This window comes from Lepisma saccharinum, chromosome 9, assembly GCF_977018435.1.
Source record: "Lepisma saccharinum chromosome 9, izLepSacc3.1, whole genome shotgun sequence".
NCBI classification, from domain to species: Eukaryota; Metazoa; Arthropoda; class Insecta; order Zygentoma; family Lepismatidae; genus Lepisma; species Lepisma saccharinum.
In genome coordinates, this window is record NC_139237.1 from 89817298 (window position 1) to 89836640 (window position 19343).

Sequence of the window (19343 nt, forward strand, 5' to 3'; positions counted from 1 at the left end):
GGAGTTCCAAGATATCATCCCTTTCCTGTTAAATATCACTTTTGGAGGAGGGGGACAAGTGCCCGTCTGTACCCTGCTATATCTGCCAATGCAACACAGTATATTAAAAATTTGCCCCCTCTAGGATTGACTTTGCCCCCCCTAATAAGAATTCCTGGCTACGGGCCTGGTCATAATACGTTAATATTTAAGGTTCTTTTGTTAATTAAATGAACATCATCTATTTTCTCACATAGTGGTGGCATGACGCGCTCATGGGGATTTATGGACAATTGATAGCAAGTATGCATGGGCGTTCGGAAGGGGGTCAAGGAGGGCCGTGTCCCACCCCCCGGAAAATGGAAGTTCATCAAAAAATTATGCATTGCACACATATAATTTTATTTTAGCCACAATAATATGTGCTAATTATTGCATGAACACGATAAATTCAAATGTAAGCAATGTTTTTAAGGGAATAACACTATTTTGGGGTGAAAATGTGTCTTGTTCGCCCCCTGGAAAAAAAAAACCTTCCTTGGCCCTCCTTGGAAAAAATCCTGCGAACGTAAATGCAAGAATGTGTCAATTCCTGGAAGCATACAGAACATGGGCGTAACTTGGGACCTAACTTTGGTGGAGCAGTGTTGCCACTTGAAGGGAAATTCGAACCAAATTTTGAACGAAATGGGATGAAAAATACCAAAATTCCATGGAAATTTTAAGACACTTAACTCAAAAATAGTAGATTGTGTACTATTTATTACTATTATTTTTAAAGGTTTTTAGTGAAGGGAAAAACAGTGCAAAAAGGGAAATTTTGCACCTTAGAAAGGGAAATTATGCCCTCAGATTGTGACAACACTGTGGGGGAGCAGAATCAAACTTGGTTTTTAACATCTGTGGAAAGGGGGGGGGGGAGGCAGAATCAACAAGTTTTCTATCCCATAAAAATAGCATCCAAGACTATTTTGCCGAATAACTGTTAAATTTTAAGTCATAAAAATTACTCATTACTTTGCATCTCAGGTCCGAGGAGGTTAACAAAAACACCATTAACTTGAAAATATGAATAAGCCTGTATTTTAAGGGGTTGGGGCAAGTGCCTCCCCTTGCCCTTGCCAAGTTACGCCTTTGATGCAGAATTTAAGCACTATCCACCCCAAGAGTAGATATATATGAAAAATGTCCAGTGGGGGAAATTCCAGAAACTACTGTTGAAGCATCGGTATAATTATACAGGGTGGACCACAAAAAGGTAACCGAAATTATTAGGTTGTCTGAACACTGAATATAAGCTACCTTGGTTTGGGTCCACATCTAACCTTATATCCCCCCCCCCAAGTGCCAACGTTAGCAACAGAAGGGGAAATTTCCTCTCACCCTCTTTCAAGTACCATCCTGTATGTATGTATGTGTGTGTGTAAAATGAGCGACTGAAGTGGAAAATGTGTGCTTGGGGGATGTTTGGTCGAGCCTTGGGGTTAGCTGAGGGGTGGGGGGTGCTCCTATGGTTTAACTTGCTGGCAAGGAGACAGCTGCAAGAGCGGTTTTTTTTCACTTGTGAAGCGTGGTCAGCGCATCGAAATTCATCGCCGCTGTTTTTTGGCTTTCCAGACCGGAGCCCGCTATCTTCTTTGCAAGTAGCTCACCAATTGTCCTCACGACGCTGGACCAACGCCAAAATTTTGTGGACTGAAACCGGGAGTCGAACCCGAGCCCGTCGCACCAGAGGGGCGAGCGTTCAACTTTGGCTACGCCAAACAAATACGGACATCTCCAGTTTCATTAGAATTCGAAGATCATCCCTTAAAATATATGAATCATTTTGTTGGTAATGATAATACCGTGTTCCAATAGTGATCTTAAGTTTATGGAATAAGAATATCAAGGGTAGGCAATATATTTTTAAAATGCTCATGAAGCATAATTTTTAAAAAAACACGCATAAATGTGTGTGGGTGAATGAGCCCCCTTTCCACGTTCGCTTGGTGGAATTTGGAACCAGATTCATCATTCACGTGATTAATGGATGAAACGTTGGTTGGACGAATGTTTTGTGTGCACAGAATGATAAGAATCCCTTCATGCGCTTTCCTCACTATCAACAGCTTCGAACAAGTTTGCATGAAACCACACGTCAAGACCAGTGGCGGCGATTGGGTTCCAAAACAGGGGCGGCAAGATGCCAAAACTGGGGGGGGGGGGGCAAAGACAGTATATTTCTCTTAGCAGGTAAGGTTTAGAATAGAGTGGGCCAACAGACCCCCCTCGCCTCCCTTATCGCCGCCACTGGTCAAGACCCATGTCTAGCAGTGTTGCTACACGAAGGGAAATTTCCCGTGGTGAAGTGAAATCGGTGAAAAGGGAAATTTTATGAAAATATCGAAAATGCCGAAAAATTTGAAGTTGTCCGACTCCAGATTTTATTTTACTTGCATGCCTATATTGGTGTATTATTTCTATCATATGTAATGTAAATAGATAGGAGTGTGTAACAAATACATATAAATTGCTGAAGGAACACTCACGGTTAGAAGAGAAGAATCATGCCCAGTCCAGAATCGAGCTTATATGCAATGCATCCATTTTTTATTAATTTTAAACTTTGTTGTCTCCTTTCAGAATTGTCAGTGGAGATATGGAGAGAAGCTGCAGCAACCGTTTTGGATCAGGATTTCACCTTGGACACAGCAGGTACGCGGTATTCTAATTGGTACACTGGACAGGTACTTGGGGGGAGGAATTAAAGGAAGCTTTCAGAACAGAGGCAAGACCGTGTCACTTTGGTACGAAAGGTTGCATTCATTTTTGAAGGTTCGTTTTCAAGTGACACGTGTGGCTTCGGCCTGAAAGCTCCCTTAAATGGCATGTCAAGCAGAAAACGCGTTTTAAGCCACTCCTACTCAACTTTGCTAAGTAACTTCTCAGAATGAATTTGGCTATTGGAAAAGTACAGTACAAATATATTTATTTTGGGAATATGCATAACCTTTCGCAAAATACGCAAAGTATACACATTCAGTGTCTGAACATCAAAGTGGGTTTTACAGACTACACCCAACTTCTCCCCAGATAGAGGCTCTTCTCGCCAAAATTCACTTTAACTTAGTTTTCGGATGTTGTGACGATCTAATGGTTCTTCGACCATGATTTTCAGATGATGCTGTTCACAAAAGAAGCCAGACCACGGCCGGATGAGGGCCTTAAATACGAGTCATCAAGTGACTCCGATTCTGACGACGAAAGACCCACCAACGAACTTGTAAGTGTGATTGTTTGTTCTGAACCTTAATGTACTGCTCACATAAATAGCCACGTTTTAGTCTGTATAGTTAATCTACTGCTGGGAGAAGAATGAAGAAAATCTCGTGCCTGACGTTGAAACCAGGTCCCTTACCTTTCGCTATGTCAGAGGCTAACCACAACACCAAAGCTGGTCAAATATCACTTTGCCACTCGTGCCTCCATGACCAATCAAGAGATTCCTATTCATTCCCAATGTGTGACCAATTTAGTCTGCGACCACATAAGTGTAACACAAGTAGGCTAACGAACAAAATGCACGTCTTAATAACAAGTAATTTGCTGGAGAACAAAGTGAGATACAGGCCAGTAGCCAGGGAGGGGCCAGGGGGGCTCAGCCCGCCCTGGCACTGCCCCCAACCCCCTTGACATTAGATAAACTATTTTGTATTATAATTTCTTTGAGGTGAAGAGTGAAAATGTAGACAGCAAATATTATTTTGTTCACAAGTTCGCGACGGATAAATTCACAGAACATGAACAGCAGCTATTCGATTTGTTCATCGTGTTTGTGAGCAGAAATCTAAGTACCGGCAAGTGTTTAGAAGATTCTCTAGACTTTAGAAAGTTATTTCCTAGGGGAGCTTCTTAATCTGTACCTTCCCTGCCCCTGTTGCAGCCTCTCGTTTGACAAATATCTGGGACTTTTAACGTCATCATCCACATTTCTTCCACAGCTGCGTCAAATGCCAACAGATCCATAGTTTTGGGAACGAAGGGGAGTTTTATTGCTTTGGCCGGGACACGATAGGCACTGATTGAAGTGAATCTTGCATTTCTACTTTTATCATCAAAAATAGTATGTGTATTAAGGGATGGTGTCAGTAGCAGTCAATTAACACTGCAATAGATGTTTTAGAAGAAACTGTAGTATTTGCATATTTCTAAATTTTATGTTTTATAATAACATAATGCCACCTCCCCCCCCAAGTTACTTGATTTAATAATGCTAAACTTTTGAAAAGTCGACCTGGTTTACAAAGCCCCCCTCCCCCGAGATCAATTCTAGCTACGGGCCTGGAGATAGTTTAATACGTAGAAAATCAACTCGTCCTAGTTTCTTGAAAATTTCGTCGGCTTGAAAATATTTAATTTTTTAAAAGAGAATAATATTGTTTAATAACGGCAATAAGTTCGAAGTGAGAGTATTATTCCCCGGTGCGCGCGTCTATGTTCACGATTAGTCTCTGTGCGTAACGTGCATTCGTGGTTTCAAATTCCTTTCACTTAAGTTAACGAACAGCGTCTGTAATACCGACGTGTGTTATAACGTGCATCGATAGCGCCACGTAACGGTGAGAAACTGATAGAAGTGCAGTCTAGGCCCGGGGCGACCTCTTACGTTAAGTAGTTCAAGGTCATCCATGCCTGGCTGCGGCACGTGCAGAGGTGCCTCTCCCCTTTACTTCTTCGTCTGCCCTCAGGCGCACACACCGGTTTGTTGTCTTCCTGTAAAATTCACTATTTCCCTCCTTTGACCATGGCGACCGCACTCCAGAGAAGTGGGCAGTGGCGTGCCCAGGCTCATTTTACCTCTTTTCCTGCCTTAACTTTTTTTGTAAAGGAATACTGGGCCAAAGGGGGGGGGGGGTTATGACCAGTGGCGTGCCAAAGGGCGGGTTGGTGGGGGGTATATAACACCCCCTTTGCCCCAGCATTTCTAAAAAAAAAAGTCAAAGCTAGAAAAAGATGACAAAATGAGGGGCAACTACCAAAAAAAAAAATGCGTAGGCTATGTAACCCCTCCCTTTCGAAAATCCTTTGCGGACACCACTGCTCCAGAGACGTCTAAAATCAATAATAATCTTCAGTAAGCAATAGCAAATTGCCTTTAGTGCGCATCTCTGCCTCAAGGGGCATTCTGTTCTTACAACAAACCCTTCTAAGCAGTGGCGGCGATTGTGGGGGACCGTTTCCCCTCTACTGTTTGCTACTTTCGCCCCACAGTATGACGTCATAATCCTAAGTCTGGGTACGTTCCGAAAGTTTTAACGAAACGAACGCATTCAACGAAAATAACTGGGCTCGTGAATCTGGTGAAACCAGATATTTACAGACTTATGGGACACTAGGCGAAAGCGCAGGCGCAGCGAATTGTTTAGAGAAAGTTTCCTCGTGGCGTCCAGTGGAAGGATTGTCTTTACAGCAAAAATAAACTCTACTGTGGACACTCTTACTCATTTTTATCACATTCTAAGAACGGTTAAGGCATACTCATCTTGTGCATGTCGCTTCATATCGCTATCTGTTAAAATTATGATATATTTTCCAAACCAGTGCAGTTTGAATCCATCAGAACGCGCCATGTCTGAAAGCAGCAGACGATTCTCACCGAACAAACCAGCCTCCTGGCAAGTGCGTTTGGTTAATCTCGTTCTTGCACGAAATGCAGGGGATGCGACTTTTGGGACAGCATAATGAAACACACGAAACGCACGGAAGCACTTATGGGACAGCCAGTTACCATGACTCGTTTAACGCGTTCAAGTCGTGCGACTTTCGGAACGAGCCCTGTGTGTATAAAGAGAAAGTAAACTGTTCTTCCACTCCTCAGTTTTGGCACCCAATCACTTCTTCTGCTTGTCAGTATGAATAATATTGTATAAAATGAGAGGAATAGAGAAAAAAACAACAGAAAATACAAAATAACTTTTGTGACGTCAGTTACACTGAAGTGTTGCGTATAAACTACCATCCTTCTTTCTTCTGAGAGCCGACAGCCAATAAATTCCAAAAAGTGATACAAGGACATCTGATACTAAATTGGTACCATGTACCAAAATGAGAGTCGGAAGAATCAAACAGCTCAGTCGCCCCACCCCTTTCCCTTGGGTTTCCCACTTCAAGCACTACTTCTCTTTTGTTAAGATATAGACTGACATTTATTTATTTATTTACATATTTTCTTCCATACGCCTTTGATTAAAAGGGCATGGAAAACTCCACGGTGGCTAGACTTGCAAAATACAATGGGTTCTCTGAGGTTCAACGAAACTTGCAGTACTTTCAGATTTGGTTACAATTAATAAACCAAGGACTTATCCAGAATTTTTCATTTCGGGTGCCTAAGATCATGTTGGGTGTAAGGATATATTTAGAGAAAGTGTAACTAAATTGGGCCTTTGAGTAAAATTTTATGGGTGTGTGTGTGGATAAAATCACTGAGGGTATAAAAATATAACTTACTACTATAATGTACTAAATAAGTACTTGAATTATTTTAGGGAATCAGTCCATTTTGGCGGCAAAAGATGAGAACTGTTCACGCATTGCTTGATGTGAACAAAGATGGAGTAGTCTCGTGGGATGATTTTAAGCTCATGGCTGACCGCTTTGTAGATCTTGGACACTTATCTTCGACACAACAACAGGAATTTATCTCCACATTAAAGGTACGCAACAAAGTAATTACTCCCTCTGTCCCATAATTATTGTCCGGTACACCTTTGTTTGTTGTCTCATAATAATTGCCCGATATTCAAACTGTGACACTGGTGTATACAGAAGAACATGAAACACAGGAATGAGTCATACAACTTTATTACTCAAGGATCAGTACAAATTGTGCTTTCCATCTGCCCATTTGTCTGTCATTCCTGTACTACCATTTTGGCATACCGGACTATAATTATGGGACAGAGGGAGTACAAGTACAAATTAAGCATATGCAGGGCCGAATTAAGGTGGGTGCTATTGATGCTGCAGCATTAGGCCCATTCCTGACATAGGCCCAGATGAAAACGAACAAGAATTTTCCGAAAGCTGAACAGTTTTCTTTTGCTATATTCACCTGAAAATAAATCTTAGAATGAAATTTGGAGCCCCAATTTCGGACGCCTAGACACAGCGTTACTTATTATACAGTTACTATTATTCTTTGCGCTGTGACGTAACTATAACGTTGTTGTGTTTATAGTTCACCGAAGATTTCAAGCATCAGGCCCAATTTCATCTCAATCCAGCCCTGAGCATATGGTGTTAAAAACAAAAGCTAATGTAGGAGTTGGAATAATTTTTATGCAGTGTTTTTCATGGTCAAGTCATCTGCAGGCAAACTGGAACAATGAAATAAGCAGAGACCGGATTTTCTTTTGCAGGCAGTGGACAAGGACAAAAGTGGAGATATCTCAGTGGAAGAATGTGAATGATATTGTGCTTTCAAATATTTTTATAGTGTAGTGCAAAAATAAACTATAGCCCTTTTTCATTTCCTTTTCTTGAAGGTAAAATGCAGCGAGTAATCTTACCATCCATTTCGATGAAATCTTCCTTGGAACAACTTACTGCATTCCATAGCTTGCTTTTACCTGGCTTCGCCATTTCACTGACACTCAATACTGTCATCACTGTCATACATTAAACTTAAAATTATTTCAGAAAAAATACTCTAAATCTTGCAGATAGGTACAGTTTCAACTCAACAGGCATGCCATTTACAATGTGTTAGTTACTGCTTAAGCCCAGGTCGCATTGTTGCAAAAAGCACTGCAATGTGTGAGTTGGTGATTTAAGTCCAATTTATGCACCGTAACGCTAATCGGGACTACATCTACGGTTTAAAGTGGGATCCGAACCACTGGGCCATGTGCCTCCACCAGGTATCGAACCTGAGACCCCTTGATTACAAGGCGATGATGCTACCACTGCGCCATCGGGGAGGCCCTTATCGCTGCAATGTGTTCCCAACACTCATGGAGGGAAGGTAATGTAGAAAGCGTTTGTTCTCTCTTTCCTCTAAGATGCTCCATAGACAATTGTTGAATGATTTGTTTCAGGAAAATAAGGTCGTACAAAATTTTTGATAATTTGTCAATAAACGGACCAAGGAAGATTTTTTTTTAAAAGGGGAAAAAAGGGAATGTAGGCTGATTGATTGATTTAGTTTATTTTACTTTGTGTTTTGTGCCTCTTGGCTAATTTGCGAAGATGGGGATGAGTGATGAAATTGATGAATGAACATTCACAAACAACCACGCCGAACGGGATGTGCTAACCACTCGGCCACAGGGTCCGCCGGGAATGTAGGCTGAAAAAGAAAAGAAACAAAAAAGGGAAGTCAAAACCATGTAATCTTGTTGGTGGAAAATAATTATCAACACTGTTGTTATTTATTCCATGATCCATATTGAAAAATAAAGGAATTCCCCTTACAATCCGGTCACTACTCATAAGTTTGTCAGTTACAATTAAAATGAGCACGTATCTTGTTACAAGAGGTGTTGGAAATGTTGTCCTCCTGTATCCACACATTTACGGTATATATTTAGGAAATTTTCACTAATACATATCAGTTCCTCGTCTGAAATTGCTTCAATTTCTCTGCTGATATTTGCTTGTAATTGTTGTATGGCTTCAGGTTTAAAAGCTTGGTAGCCAGCCATGCAGACAACATGGAAAGGTCTGTTTTTTGTGCAAGGCACCGGAAGGATTTACGAGGAGTATATTACAATCCAAACATGCTCCAACGTCATCTAGTTTCTCCTCAGTAAGCACACGCCGTTTCACCTTCGCATCTTATCAAGAACAGACCCTGTTTCCCTAAATTTGTTCACAAGTTTTTGAACACTGTCTTTGTGTGGAACAGGAACATCTGGAAATTCTGCTTTACAATGCCTTCTAACTTCCCAACAATAATTCGTAATGACTTACGAGTTGTACATAAAAATTATTTTTCAAATTTTATATATAATGTGGCATTAATAGACTGCAGAAAAGCACCAGTAATGCGTAAACTAAAACAAAACAATCTAAAACACTTGTTAACACTTTATCACTTCACAAACACTTGCAAACTGGACACCAGCTATCTGGATACTGAAGCACTGATGCATCCACTGCCAAGGTCAACGTAAAGCTGCGGGTCTGAATGTCGTCAGACGTGCTCTCACTGCTCCATGGATGACTTGACTTTGAAAAACACTGTATATTCAAAATGTCTGAAATGGTAAAATTTACTGCTATAAATTTAGTAAAAATCCTGTATAACGGAAAAACTTTGATGTGTTTGTACCTGCATATGCATTGCATGAACCAGGTGGTTACAGCATCATTGTAACATAACAATCAGTGTACGTTATTCAGAAGAATGAACCGCCTTCATATAAATTTCAAGTTTCATATCTAAGACATGTTTTAACAAAATATCTAGATATTACACATTTATTCATACACACAATACACATGATGTAACAATTAATATATTGTTTTTCCTTATCTCTGTTTAAGACTTTAAATGTAGCACCTCATTTCAGCATGTGTGGGAAGAGCAGTGGGGAAGTATGCACCCGTTCTTTGACTTTGTCTCAACGGAGCAGTACCTCACCAGCATGACTCATGTGCTCAATGACAAATCTTTGAGGAAGAAGGTTCATCTAGCCCTGCCGTACTTTTTCAAGGTATTTATTACAGAGCGATCCACTGAAGTGTAGACCACCATGTTGGTGTTTGTGCTATCGGCAAGAGAGTGGTTGCGGCCATATGTTGGCACTGTAGACTGTCCGTGCATCAAGTGCACAAGTTTCTAAAACTAGTTTAAGGAGTGATTTATTTACTTACCAATTTATGAGCTAATGAAACTGGACGTCCTCATTTTCCACACAATTTTGATACCTCCCTGTTGATTAATGTTGGTAATTTATTTGCGGATGGTATGTTTCCAGTCTGTGTGGATTTGACTTGTATACAGCATTTTTTAATCTACCCCAGAGATAAAAACCGTATGGAACTTTTACACTCGGGAATCTTGTTTCAAATCACCTTTGAACTTCACATGCCGATTAAGTTAACACGTATGAATCATAAATAAATACATGCTGTGTTCTAGAAAACATTTGCTGAGCCATAACACACTTTGCAGTTGAATACCCTAGAAAAAAAAAATGCAACGAGCACCCCATCACTTCACAGTCTCCTGTTTACCTTCAGGACCTCCGTAAAAACTGGTTTCCAACCTCCCACCCCCTTCCCTCGCCAGCATATGTTATTGGGTTGGTGCAAATGAAATGTCCGGCCCAGGTGCGTCATTGCCAAAGGCCAAAAAAATCAAAACTATAATGCCTGGTTAATCAAAATAGTCGCCGTCTGCAGCCACACACTTTTGCCATCGCTCAGCCAACAATTGGATTCCAAGGAGGAAAAAGTCTGGAGTCTGCAACGCAAAGAACTCCTCAACGGCATGTTGCACCGCCTGATCATTAGCGAAGGTCTTCCCTATCAGGAAGTGATCGAGATGCCGGAAGAGATGGTAGTCAGTGGGAGAGAGGTCGGGAGAATATGCTGGATGAGGAAGGGTTTCATATTGCAACTCATGGAGAGCCTGCACCGTCCTTTGCGCGACATGTGGGCGAGGATTGTCGTGCAACATGAGGATGCCATGTCTGTGGACCATTCTGGATGTTTGCGGAGCAGTTTGCGGTGCATTTCATGGGAGTTCAGCACTGTAATGATCTGCATTGATGGTTTCACCTCGCCTGAGAAAGACATGATGGATCACACCCACCATAGACCACCATACCAGCAACAACACCTTCCGTGGGTGGATAGGTGGTTTCGGAAACCGTCCTGGACGTTGATCACGATCCAACCATTGTCCTGATCGTTTATGATAGTCATAGCAGATCCATTTTTCATCTGAAGTGACAATCCGATGCAGGAAACAATCCCGGTTATTCCTTACACTCAGAGAACTGCACACCTCCAGATGGCGAGTCTTGTTGGCCGGTGTCAAATCATGAGGTACCCATGAGTCCAATTTTTTCACTTTACCGATCGCATGGAGCCACGGAACGACAGTGGTATGGTGTATGCCTAACTCGTCTGCAATGGCACAAACACTTTTCCAAGGGTCCGCTTCCATGGCGTTCCGGAGGAGCTCATCCGAACATGATGTTGGTCGATGACCATGGGGCTTGTTTTGCAATGCTGTGTCACCGGAACGAAATTTGACAAACCAGAGGCGATGGTGCGTTCATTTGCCATTCCTGGCCCAAATGCACTGTTAATGTTTTTGGCGGCTTGCTGAGCAGAATGTCCCAGTTTGAATTCGTAAAGAAAAATCACTCGCAATTGTGTGTTCTCCATGGAGCACTTTCAGACGACCCTGTTCAGCAACACACTGCCTCCTGACTGTCTGGGTGGGTGCTCCAGGCTGTTTGTTAGACGTATACAGAGTTTATGACGTTAGACCCGTGACCTCAGTTAATCCATGTGTTGTGTTGTTGAGGTGAGTTTCTCACCAGACGTCAAAGCAGACATTTCATTCGCACCAACCCAATAGAATGTGTCTTAATAAAGATGTATCAAAAATGTGAGTGCACCGAAGGCAACTAGTTTGAACACCTTTTATAAATCTGGTTAGCAAATCACTTTGGAAACTGTTGTATGCTTGCTTCATCGACACACTATGATGAAAACAAATGTCCACGCTTGATGATAGAGCAAACACCGACGTGGCGGTCTACACTTCAGTGGATCACATTGTACTTTCTGCTCAGTTATACGAGGCGTATTCGGAAAGTAAGTACCAAAAGGATGTAAAAAATAAAGTAAAATAGTTTCGTACCTTTTTTTATTTGCATTGCATTCTACAGACCCTAAACTACTTTTCTATGTAGTTTTCACCATTCTTCAAGCATTTGTCGTAGCGTGGCACTAGTTTTTGTATCCCATTATCATAGAATGTTCCCGCCTGTGACGAAATCCATCCATGCACTGCTGCTTCGACGTCGTCATCCTCGTCGAAACGCTGACCAGGAAGAAACTTCTTCTTCAGATGAAGAAAGAGATGGTAGTCACTTGGTGCCAAGTCAGGGCTGTTGGCGGATGAACAAATTGTTCCCAGCCGAATGACGTGATGACATTTTGAGTTTGTTGAGCCGTATGCAGACGAGCATTGTCGTGAAGCAACACAATGCCTTCGCTAAGCATTCCGCGTCTTTTGTTTTGAATTGCACGACGCAGCCGGATTAAGCAGGCATCTTTGTTGTTGGTCTGTCCTGTAGGCAAGAATTAAACCATTCTTGCATTGAGAAAACAAATCACAGACCAGATTTCACAGTTGGCGGGCCGATTGATTTTCTTGAACATTTCAAACCTTCAGAAAACTACGAAGAAAAAGCATGATCTGCTCCCATGCGTGCCTGTGGCTAGCTAATGGATGAAGGATGTCAGCGAGAACTCACACGGTCGCGACTGCATCGCTACAGCGGCAATATTTGCAAACGGTACTTACTTTACGAATACGCCTCGTATCATGCATGCATGTATATACAAGAGTGCATGCATATGTATATTAAAGAAAAGAGGAGCATTTTGGTCAGTGTTATTCGATTTTTTTCTATTTATATATGCCATCTTCTGGTTCTCACATATCCCTTCCACAGTGAGTCTCATGGTCGTCTTGGCCATGGAACAGCTTCTAGTTCGCCGGGCAGGGAGAGTGTGTATGCCGGCAAACTAGATACATCCATGTAACTGGAACCGCTAGCTGAGGAATGAAATAAGATCATACAATTACATGAACAGTTACAATTAAAATGAGCACTTCACTTGTTACAAGAGGTGCTGGAAATGTTGTCCTCCTGCACCCACACATTTAAGGCATCCTTTTGGGAAATTTTCAGTAACACGCATCAGTTCCTCTTCCAAAATTGCTTCCATTTGTCCCCTGATCATATTTTCTTTCAATTTTTCTAATGTATGGCTTCAGATTTTAAAGAATAGTAGCTCGCCACGCAGATGACTTGGAAATGTCTGTTTTTTTTTTCAAGGTGCTGGCTGAAGGGATTTTTGAGGAGTATGTTCCAATTGTGCTCCAACATTGTCTAATTTCTCCTCAGTAAGTACATGCTGTTTTACCCTTGGCTTCTTATCAAGAACAGACTCTGTTTCCCTAAATTTGTTCATACGTATGCCAACACACTCTCTGTGTGGAACAGCAATACCTGGTAATTCTGCTGCAAAACGCCTTTTAACTTCCCTACAAGAATTCATAATGACGTTAAGAGTCATATATAAAAATTCGTTGTTTTGAATTGTACATATAGCGTGGCATTATTACTCTGTAGAAAAAGCACCAGTGATGTGTAAACTAAAACAAAACAATATAAAACATTTGTTAAGACCTTGACACTTCACAGAAAGTGAACACCAGCTATCTTGATAATGAAGAACTGACACGTCCAGCGGTAAATCAGCGTACAGCTGTGTGTCTAAATGTCGGCAGATGCGCTCCCACTGCCCAGCATGCTGATGGCCAAGTTGACTGTGAGACTCACTGAATATGGATGATTCTACAATTAGGAAACACTTTTGACTTAGAAAACAATGTGTTTCAGAAGATCGAAAAGTTATGAAATATTTTTTCTTGATATTTTCATGCAGTGGCGTATTCCAAAAAAAAAAACGTCAAAGGTAGGAAAATATGACAAAATGAGAGCTGACTAAGAAGAAAAAGTATATGTAACTCCTCCCTTTCGAAAATCCTGGGCACGCCGCTGCTGAGAACATGTGGTTTCAAAATATGGTTTATCGTTTATGCGTGTACAAAGTGACTTATCCACACACACTCAACCTTCCCCCTCCCACCTTAATATTCCCTAAAAATTTTCACAAAGGTCCAATTTCTGATCATTTTGGCTCGAAATTTAACCTTACACCCTCCTAAATTTGGACTTATACCCCAAAAATGGAAAATTCTGGATAAATCCCTACGCATACCAGTTCTTGAACACAGAACCAACCAATTACCGAAATCCAATGATTTCCATCGCACAACAAAAATAAAGACTGACACAGAACGATTGTGGGAGAAATAAAAAGGAAGGTGTAGTCAACAAGTAGATACATATCTGTGAATTTCAATCAACAGCACAGTTCTTCCATACATCTGGCTGCAAAGAAAATATTTCTTCATAACGTTATGCTCACGGGGTCTCATTTCGATGTAAGGAGCAGTCGAGAAATGGCATTTTCTCTATCCTGTGTATACAACCCCACGGCCAGTGGCATTCCCAAGGGAGGGGGGTTTGGTGGGGGTCATAATCCTCCCTTTGGCCCAGTAATCCTAAAAAAAAGAACGTCAAAGGTACGAAAGATGGCAAATTGAGGACGGACTACCAAAAAAAAGTGTACGTAACCCCTCCCTTGCCAAAATCCTGGGAATGCTACTGTTTTCATCCTATAAAGGCAGTAGAACTGAACTTTCATTATAACTTTCTTATTTAAGTATTGAAAATTTAATCTGCCATGTTATTCAACAGTAAATTATAAGAGAGAGGTGATTCACCATCCCGAGGAAACCTCTTTATCATTTGCTGCCAGGAAAGATTCAAGAAGTAAATTATAATTTTGTTATTAGTCTGCTGAATTATACTTAGTCATGCTAATGATAACAATTTAAAATGCTGACCTTGTTATCAGAAGAAAATTATTTGTAATCCCATGAGTGAAACGAGATTCCTCTGAAGCACATGGTCTTACTGTAGTTTGAAATAGTGTTGCTATTACTCTGAAGAAAAATAATATCCCTACCTTACAAAAATCAAATTAAAATTTGGTCATGATGATGATATAGAGATAAAAGTTTATGAGCATCCCCATTCTATTGTTGATTGCTTTTTACTTTCATGGTTTTTATGAATTATCATACGTCCTTTGTACGAAAAAAAAATGTTGTACTTCATGAACAAAAAGTAACCTTTGGGAAAGAAATGCACTTAAACTTTAATAGGCCATTTAAGGGACTTTTGCATCTCTTTATTTTTGAACAATTTTTCATTATAATTGGGAAGATAAAGGGTTCTAGAATTTCTCTACAAGCTTAGAAACTATTGTTACAGAGCTGGGACTAAATTGTTCCCTAATTGTAGAATCACCCATATTTCTTCAAACTGATACTGAAACTTGAATAATTTAACAAATTCTCATAAATGTTAACATATAAATAGTATATCAGTTTTACTTTAAAATATTCATAAGTTCGCATAATAACTAACTAACTAACTCCCTAGCCTTCTTAAACCCGAAGGTTCATGGCTGCAGCAACACAGGCCTTCCATCTGTCCCTATCCTGAGCAAGATCTATATACTCTTTTCCATCCCTACAGATTTCCTTTAGGTCCATCTCAACGTTGTCCCTCCATCTTCGTCTCGGCCTTCCTACAGGTCTCTTACCATCAGGTTTCCCAACAAGAATCCTGTAAACTCCTCTTTCCTCTCCCATTCGTGCCACATGGCCTGCCCACCTAAATCTTCTCGATTTAATCATTCTACTAATATCTGGACATGAATACAAATTATGTAGTTCTAAATTATGTAGCCTTCTCCACTCCTCCTTCTCCTCATCCCTTTTAGGTCCAAATATTTTCCTAAGGATCTTATTTTCAAATACTCTCAATTTATGTTCCTCTTTCAATGTAAGGGACCAAGTTTCACATCCATATAATACTACAGGCAAAATTACTGTTTTGTATATTTTAACTTTTAGTTTCTTAGATATTAAATGAGAAGACAAAAGTTTATGAAGAGAGAAGTAAGCCTACTTTTTTATTTCCTCTTTAATATAATTTTCATTTGTTAATATTACTCCTAAGTATTTGAATTTGGAAACTGGCTCAAACGAGTTGTTATCAATAATTAGATTTTGATTATTACTTAACACTTGGTTTCGGCCTGTAAGCATATATTTAGTTTTCTCTTTCTTAACTTATCTTAACTTATCTCTTTAGCAGTTTTGAAAAATATTTTAGCATTATTCTTAATTGTATTTATATCATCCCCTAATAAGTCTACATCATCTGCATATCGCATAATAACATAATCAGTATATTAAAATAGCCATCACATTTACTTACAAAATTCAATTTTCGTACACTATTGGTGCAAAATTAATTAAAACTGCAGTTTCCATAATCTTCAGACTCTGTGGAAGTCTGGCATTTTGGGGATCTAGGAAATAACTCCAGAAGACTATTAGCCGGTCGATGACTAAATCCATACTCGTATGCTATGTTCCAATTTTAACTCACACATCAACCATGTACGAATTTGGTTGGCAAGGGGAAAGGAAGAAGTCTGAAAAATGGGCATGAAGAAAGAACAACTATTTGTGTTCTCATGGCCAAATTTACTTTTTTTAAAAAACTGTAGTTTCTGTAATAGTAACATGTAAATGATTCTTCATTGCATTGCAAATTGTGACTAAAAATACATATTTACTTTTGCAGGCAGTGGACAAGGACAAAAGTGGAGAGATCTCAGTGGAAGAATTCAAGTTATTCTTCAAATGCTTGGGACTGACTGAAGAGGTATGCATTAACAGTAATGAGTATTTTATGCTGGCCTCCACGGCAGAGTGGTTAGCACAGCATGCATCACGATGCCAGGGGACTACCGTTGTCTGCAGCTGTGGCTCAAAGCCTTTTTGATGGAAACATGAAATATAAAATTATCAAATGCAATATTAATGATAGGAAATTTCAAAGACGGAGAGTGCATTTTACTACCACACATTTTCAGGAAAATGTGAATTATCCTGTCAGTTATGTGAAGTAAAAAAAAAAGTGAAGTTCTCAGAAAATTTAATAATTCTGTGGTAAAATGTGCAATTAAAAAAATTAAGAGTCCTTTAAAAATTTATAATTCAAGAATTTTAGATAGGTGATGATTATGAACATACTTATTAAGGAGAAACCACTTAATTTGTGTGACAAACGTAAAATTTCGAAATCAAATTTGAAATTCTATTCACCGGAATAACACAGAAATGTCCCTTTATACAGGGTGTTTCCATGACCTTGAATCAAACTGGCAGGGTAGATGGGGACTAACCCAAGTTCCAATATGAGATTAGGGACCCCGGTCTGGAAACATGCCATTAAAAAGTTACAAGCCAAGACTAGTTGGGATGCCTATGACAACTGAAAGATGCAACTTGTAGACGTAATACGGGCGTTCAGGGTGGACTGCCTGGAAGTAACGGCTCATGATTGGGTGCTGAGCCTAGGAACACCCCTTGCATCCCCTCCTGGCAGTGATCCTTGCTGCCGGTGATATCGTCAGAACGACTCCAGGGACGTTGGGTCAGTCTCCATCCACCCTGCCAGTTTGATTCAAAGCCACAGAAACACCACGTATAACAATTTTGAACCTGAAATTCAATGACCAGAAAATATTGGTGTGTAACCATTAGAACCTTCTCGACGTTTGCTTTTGATATTCCAACTTTCCATTTATGAGGGGCCGTCCACGTGCGCTAAAGATTTTTCATTGTTGTTGAGCTTTCAAAGCATTTATACCACTTCTTATATTATCATTTCTTATATACAGGTAGCTGTGAAGTCCTTTGATGCCATTGACACTGATAAAGATGGCTGCTTGAGCATGAAAGAGTTTGTACACCAAGGCCGAGAGTTCTTTTTATCAGAAGACGAACGCAAACCAAGCAAGCTCTTCTGGGGACCACTTGTTAAGTAGCAGCCAACTCCTCGACACTATAAGCTCTACACAAAAGACTGAGGCCACAATTTGTGTTCAAATATATATAAAGACTCCATTTTTATTTTAATATTAAGACATGACAGCTAGAATCTTAGTTAGTGCTTTTTGAATATTTTAATATTTTTTTTGACAATGAGTGCATTTATTGAACTCTTCTTGGTTTTTCTCACTGGTCGACAAAAGTTCACAACATGTACACGACATAGACAAACAACTTTCACTCTGGGAATTCCTGGGTTCGATCCCTGGTGGAGGCACATTGCACAGTGTTTTGGAACATGCTTTAAATTGCAGGTACAGTCCTGATGAACTTATCTGGGCAGAAAGTGGATTTAAAACACACTTTGAATTTTGCTTTGAACACATTGTTCCAGTAGCTCCAGAAAAACAGCATTTTCATCCTGTATCTATGCAGCCATGCTATACAGGTGCACAGTTATCGTTGGCAGTTTTATTTTCTGCCATGAAATGAACATGAGTGGATGTTGATACATGTATGTTTTAAGATGGATTGGTTGAACCTTGCCAATTTTGCCAAACTGGTGTCTCTCCATAAAGGCTAGAAGGTTTAACCTGGCACAGTTGGCACCAAGCCCTAGATTTCATTTTGCTAGCCGACTTTCCCAGGCATCCCGTGACTCTTTTCATCCATTGCTAGAAGCCTTGGAGGCAGCACCAGGGGTCACCGTTTCCTTCACGTGGGGAACCTGAACCCTTGATTGACACATTGTTATAGTCTCAAATGTTCTGGTGGTGGAGATATATCTGCTTACGTTTTTCAATAATTGCTCGCAGCACGGACTGTCGCCATGTTGCACTGAAATCAGAGGCAACAAGGCCTGATGAGAGAGAAAGTTTTGATGGGAGCCATGCCAGGTTAAACCTTCTGGTCTTTAGTACCATAACTTATACTACTTTTTAGTGGGAATTTGCACCCCCCCACAATTATAGCTAGAATCAAATTATAAATTACTTATTACTAATTGGATGCCTCCAGGTTCCTGCAGCACTCAAAACATATATCTCTGAACATTACCTGAGTCGCAGTATGTTCCAATATAACAAACAACAAATGTAACATATCGGTCACATCTTGGCATTTAAGGGTTTATGGAATCTTTTCCTTTACTGTTCCATGGCCATTTAAGAACTGTACTTATCCAGTCAGCAGCTCAGCACATGCACACTTGAGCTGATGACTACAACTAAGGCAAAAAGGACTAGGCATGATGCTATTGTAAGAGTAGGAATCCTGGGTTCACACTACATGTCAGGTGGGAATATATATGTGCTTTATTACCACACATGTATTACTATTTATCAGTAATGTAACAAATGAAGCAGGGAGAGGAATCAATGCACTGCTATTCTGTTTCTTTCCTAATGTTAGCAAGCCACTCAAGGAAAAAAACAACAACTTTTAATTAGTGAAAAGAGAATGGATACAGTGGACCCTCGATATTACATTTTTCAGGGGACCGAAATTAAAATAACTTACAATACAGGAAATTTTTATAACATTTTGCGCTATTGGGACCATGATGATAGAATATATAATGTCG

The 19343-nt window shown here is 40.2% G+C and overlaps 1 protein-coding gene across 1 annotated transcript; it reads left to right on the forward strand.

Annotated features, from left to right (window-relative positions):
• Positions 1–2608: 2608 nt before the first annotated feature.
• CBP (sarcoplasmic calcium-binding protein) lies at positions 2609–18736 on the forward strand. The gene is made up of 6 exons (XM_083128592.1): positions 2609–2676; positions 3140–3244; positions 6510–6677; positions 9537–9680; positions 16509–16589; positions 17611–18736. Exons 2-6 carry the CDS (start codon positions 3140–3142, stop codon positions 17755–17757), a joined length of 645 nt encoding a protein of 214 aa, XP_082984718.1. The 5' UTR covers positions 2609–2676; the 3' UTR covers positions 17758–18736.
• The last annotated feature ends 607 nt before the right edge of the window (positions 18737–19343 follow it).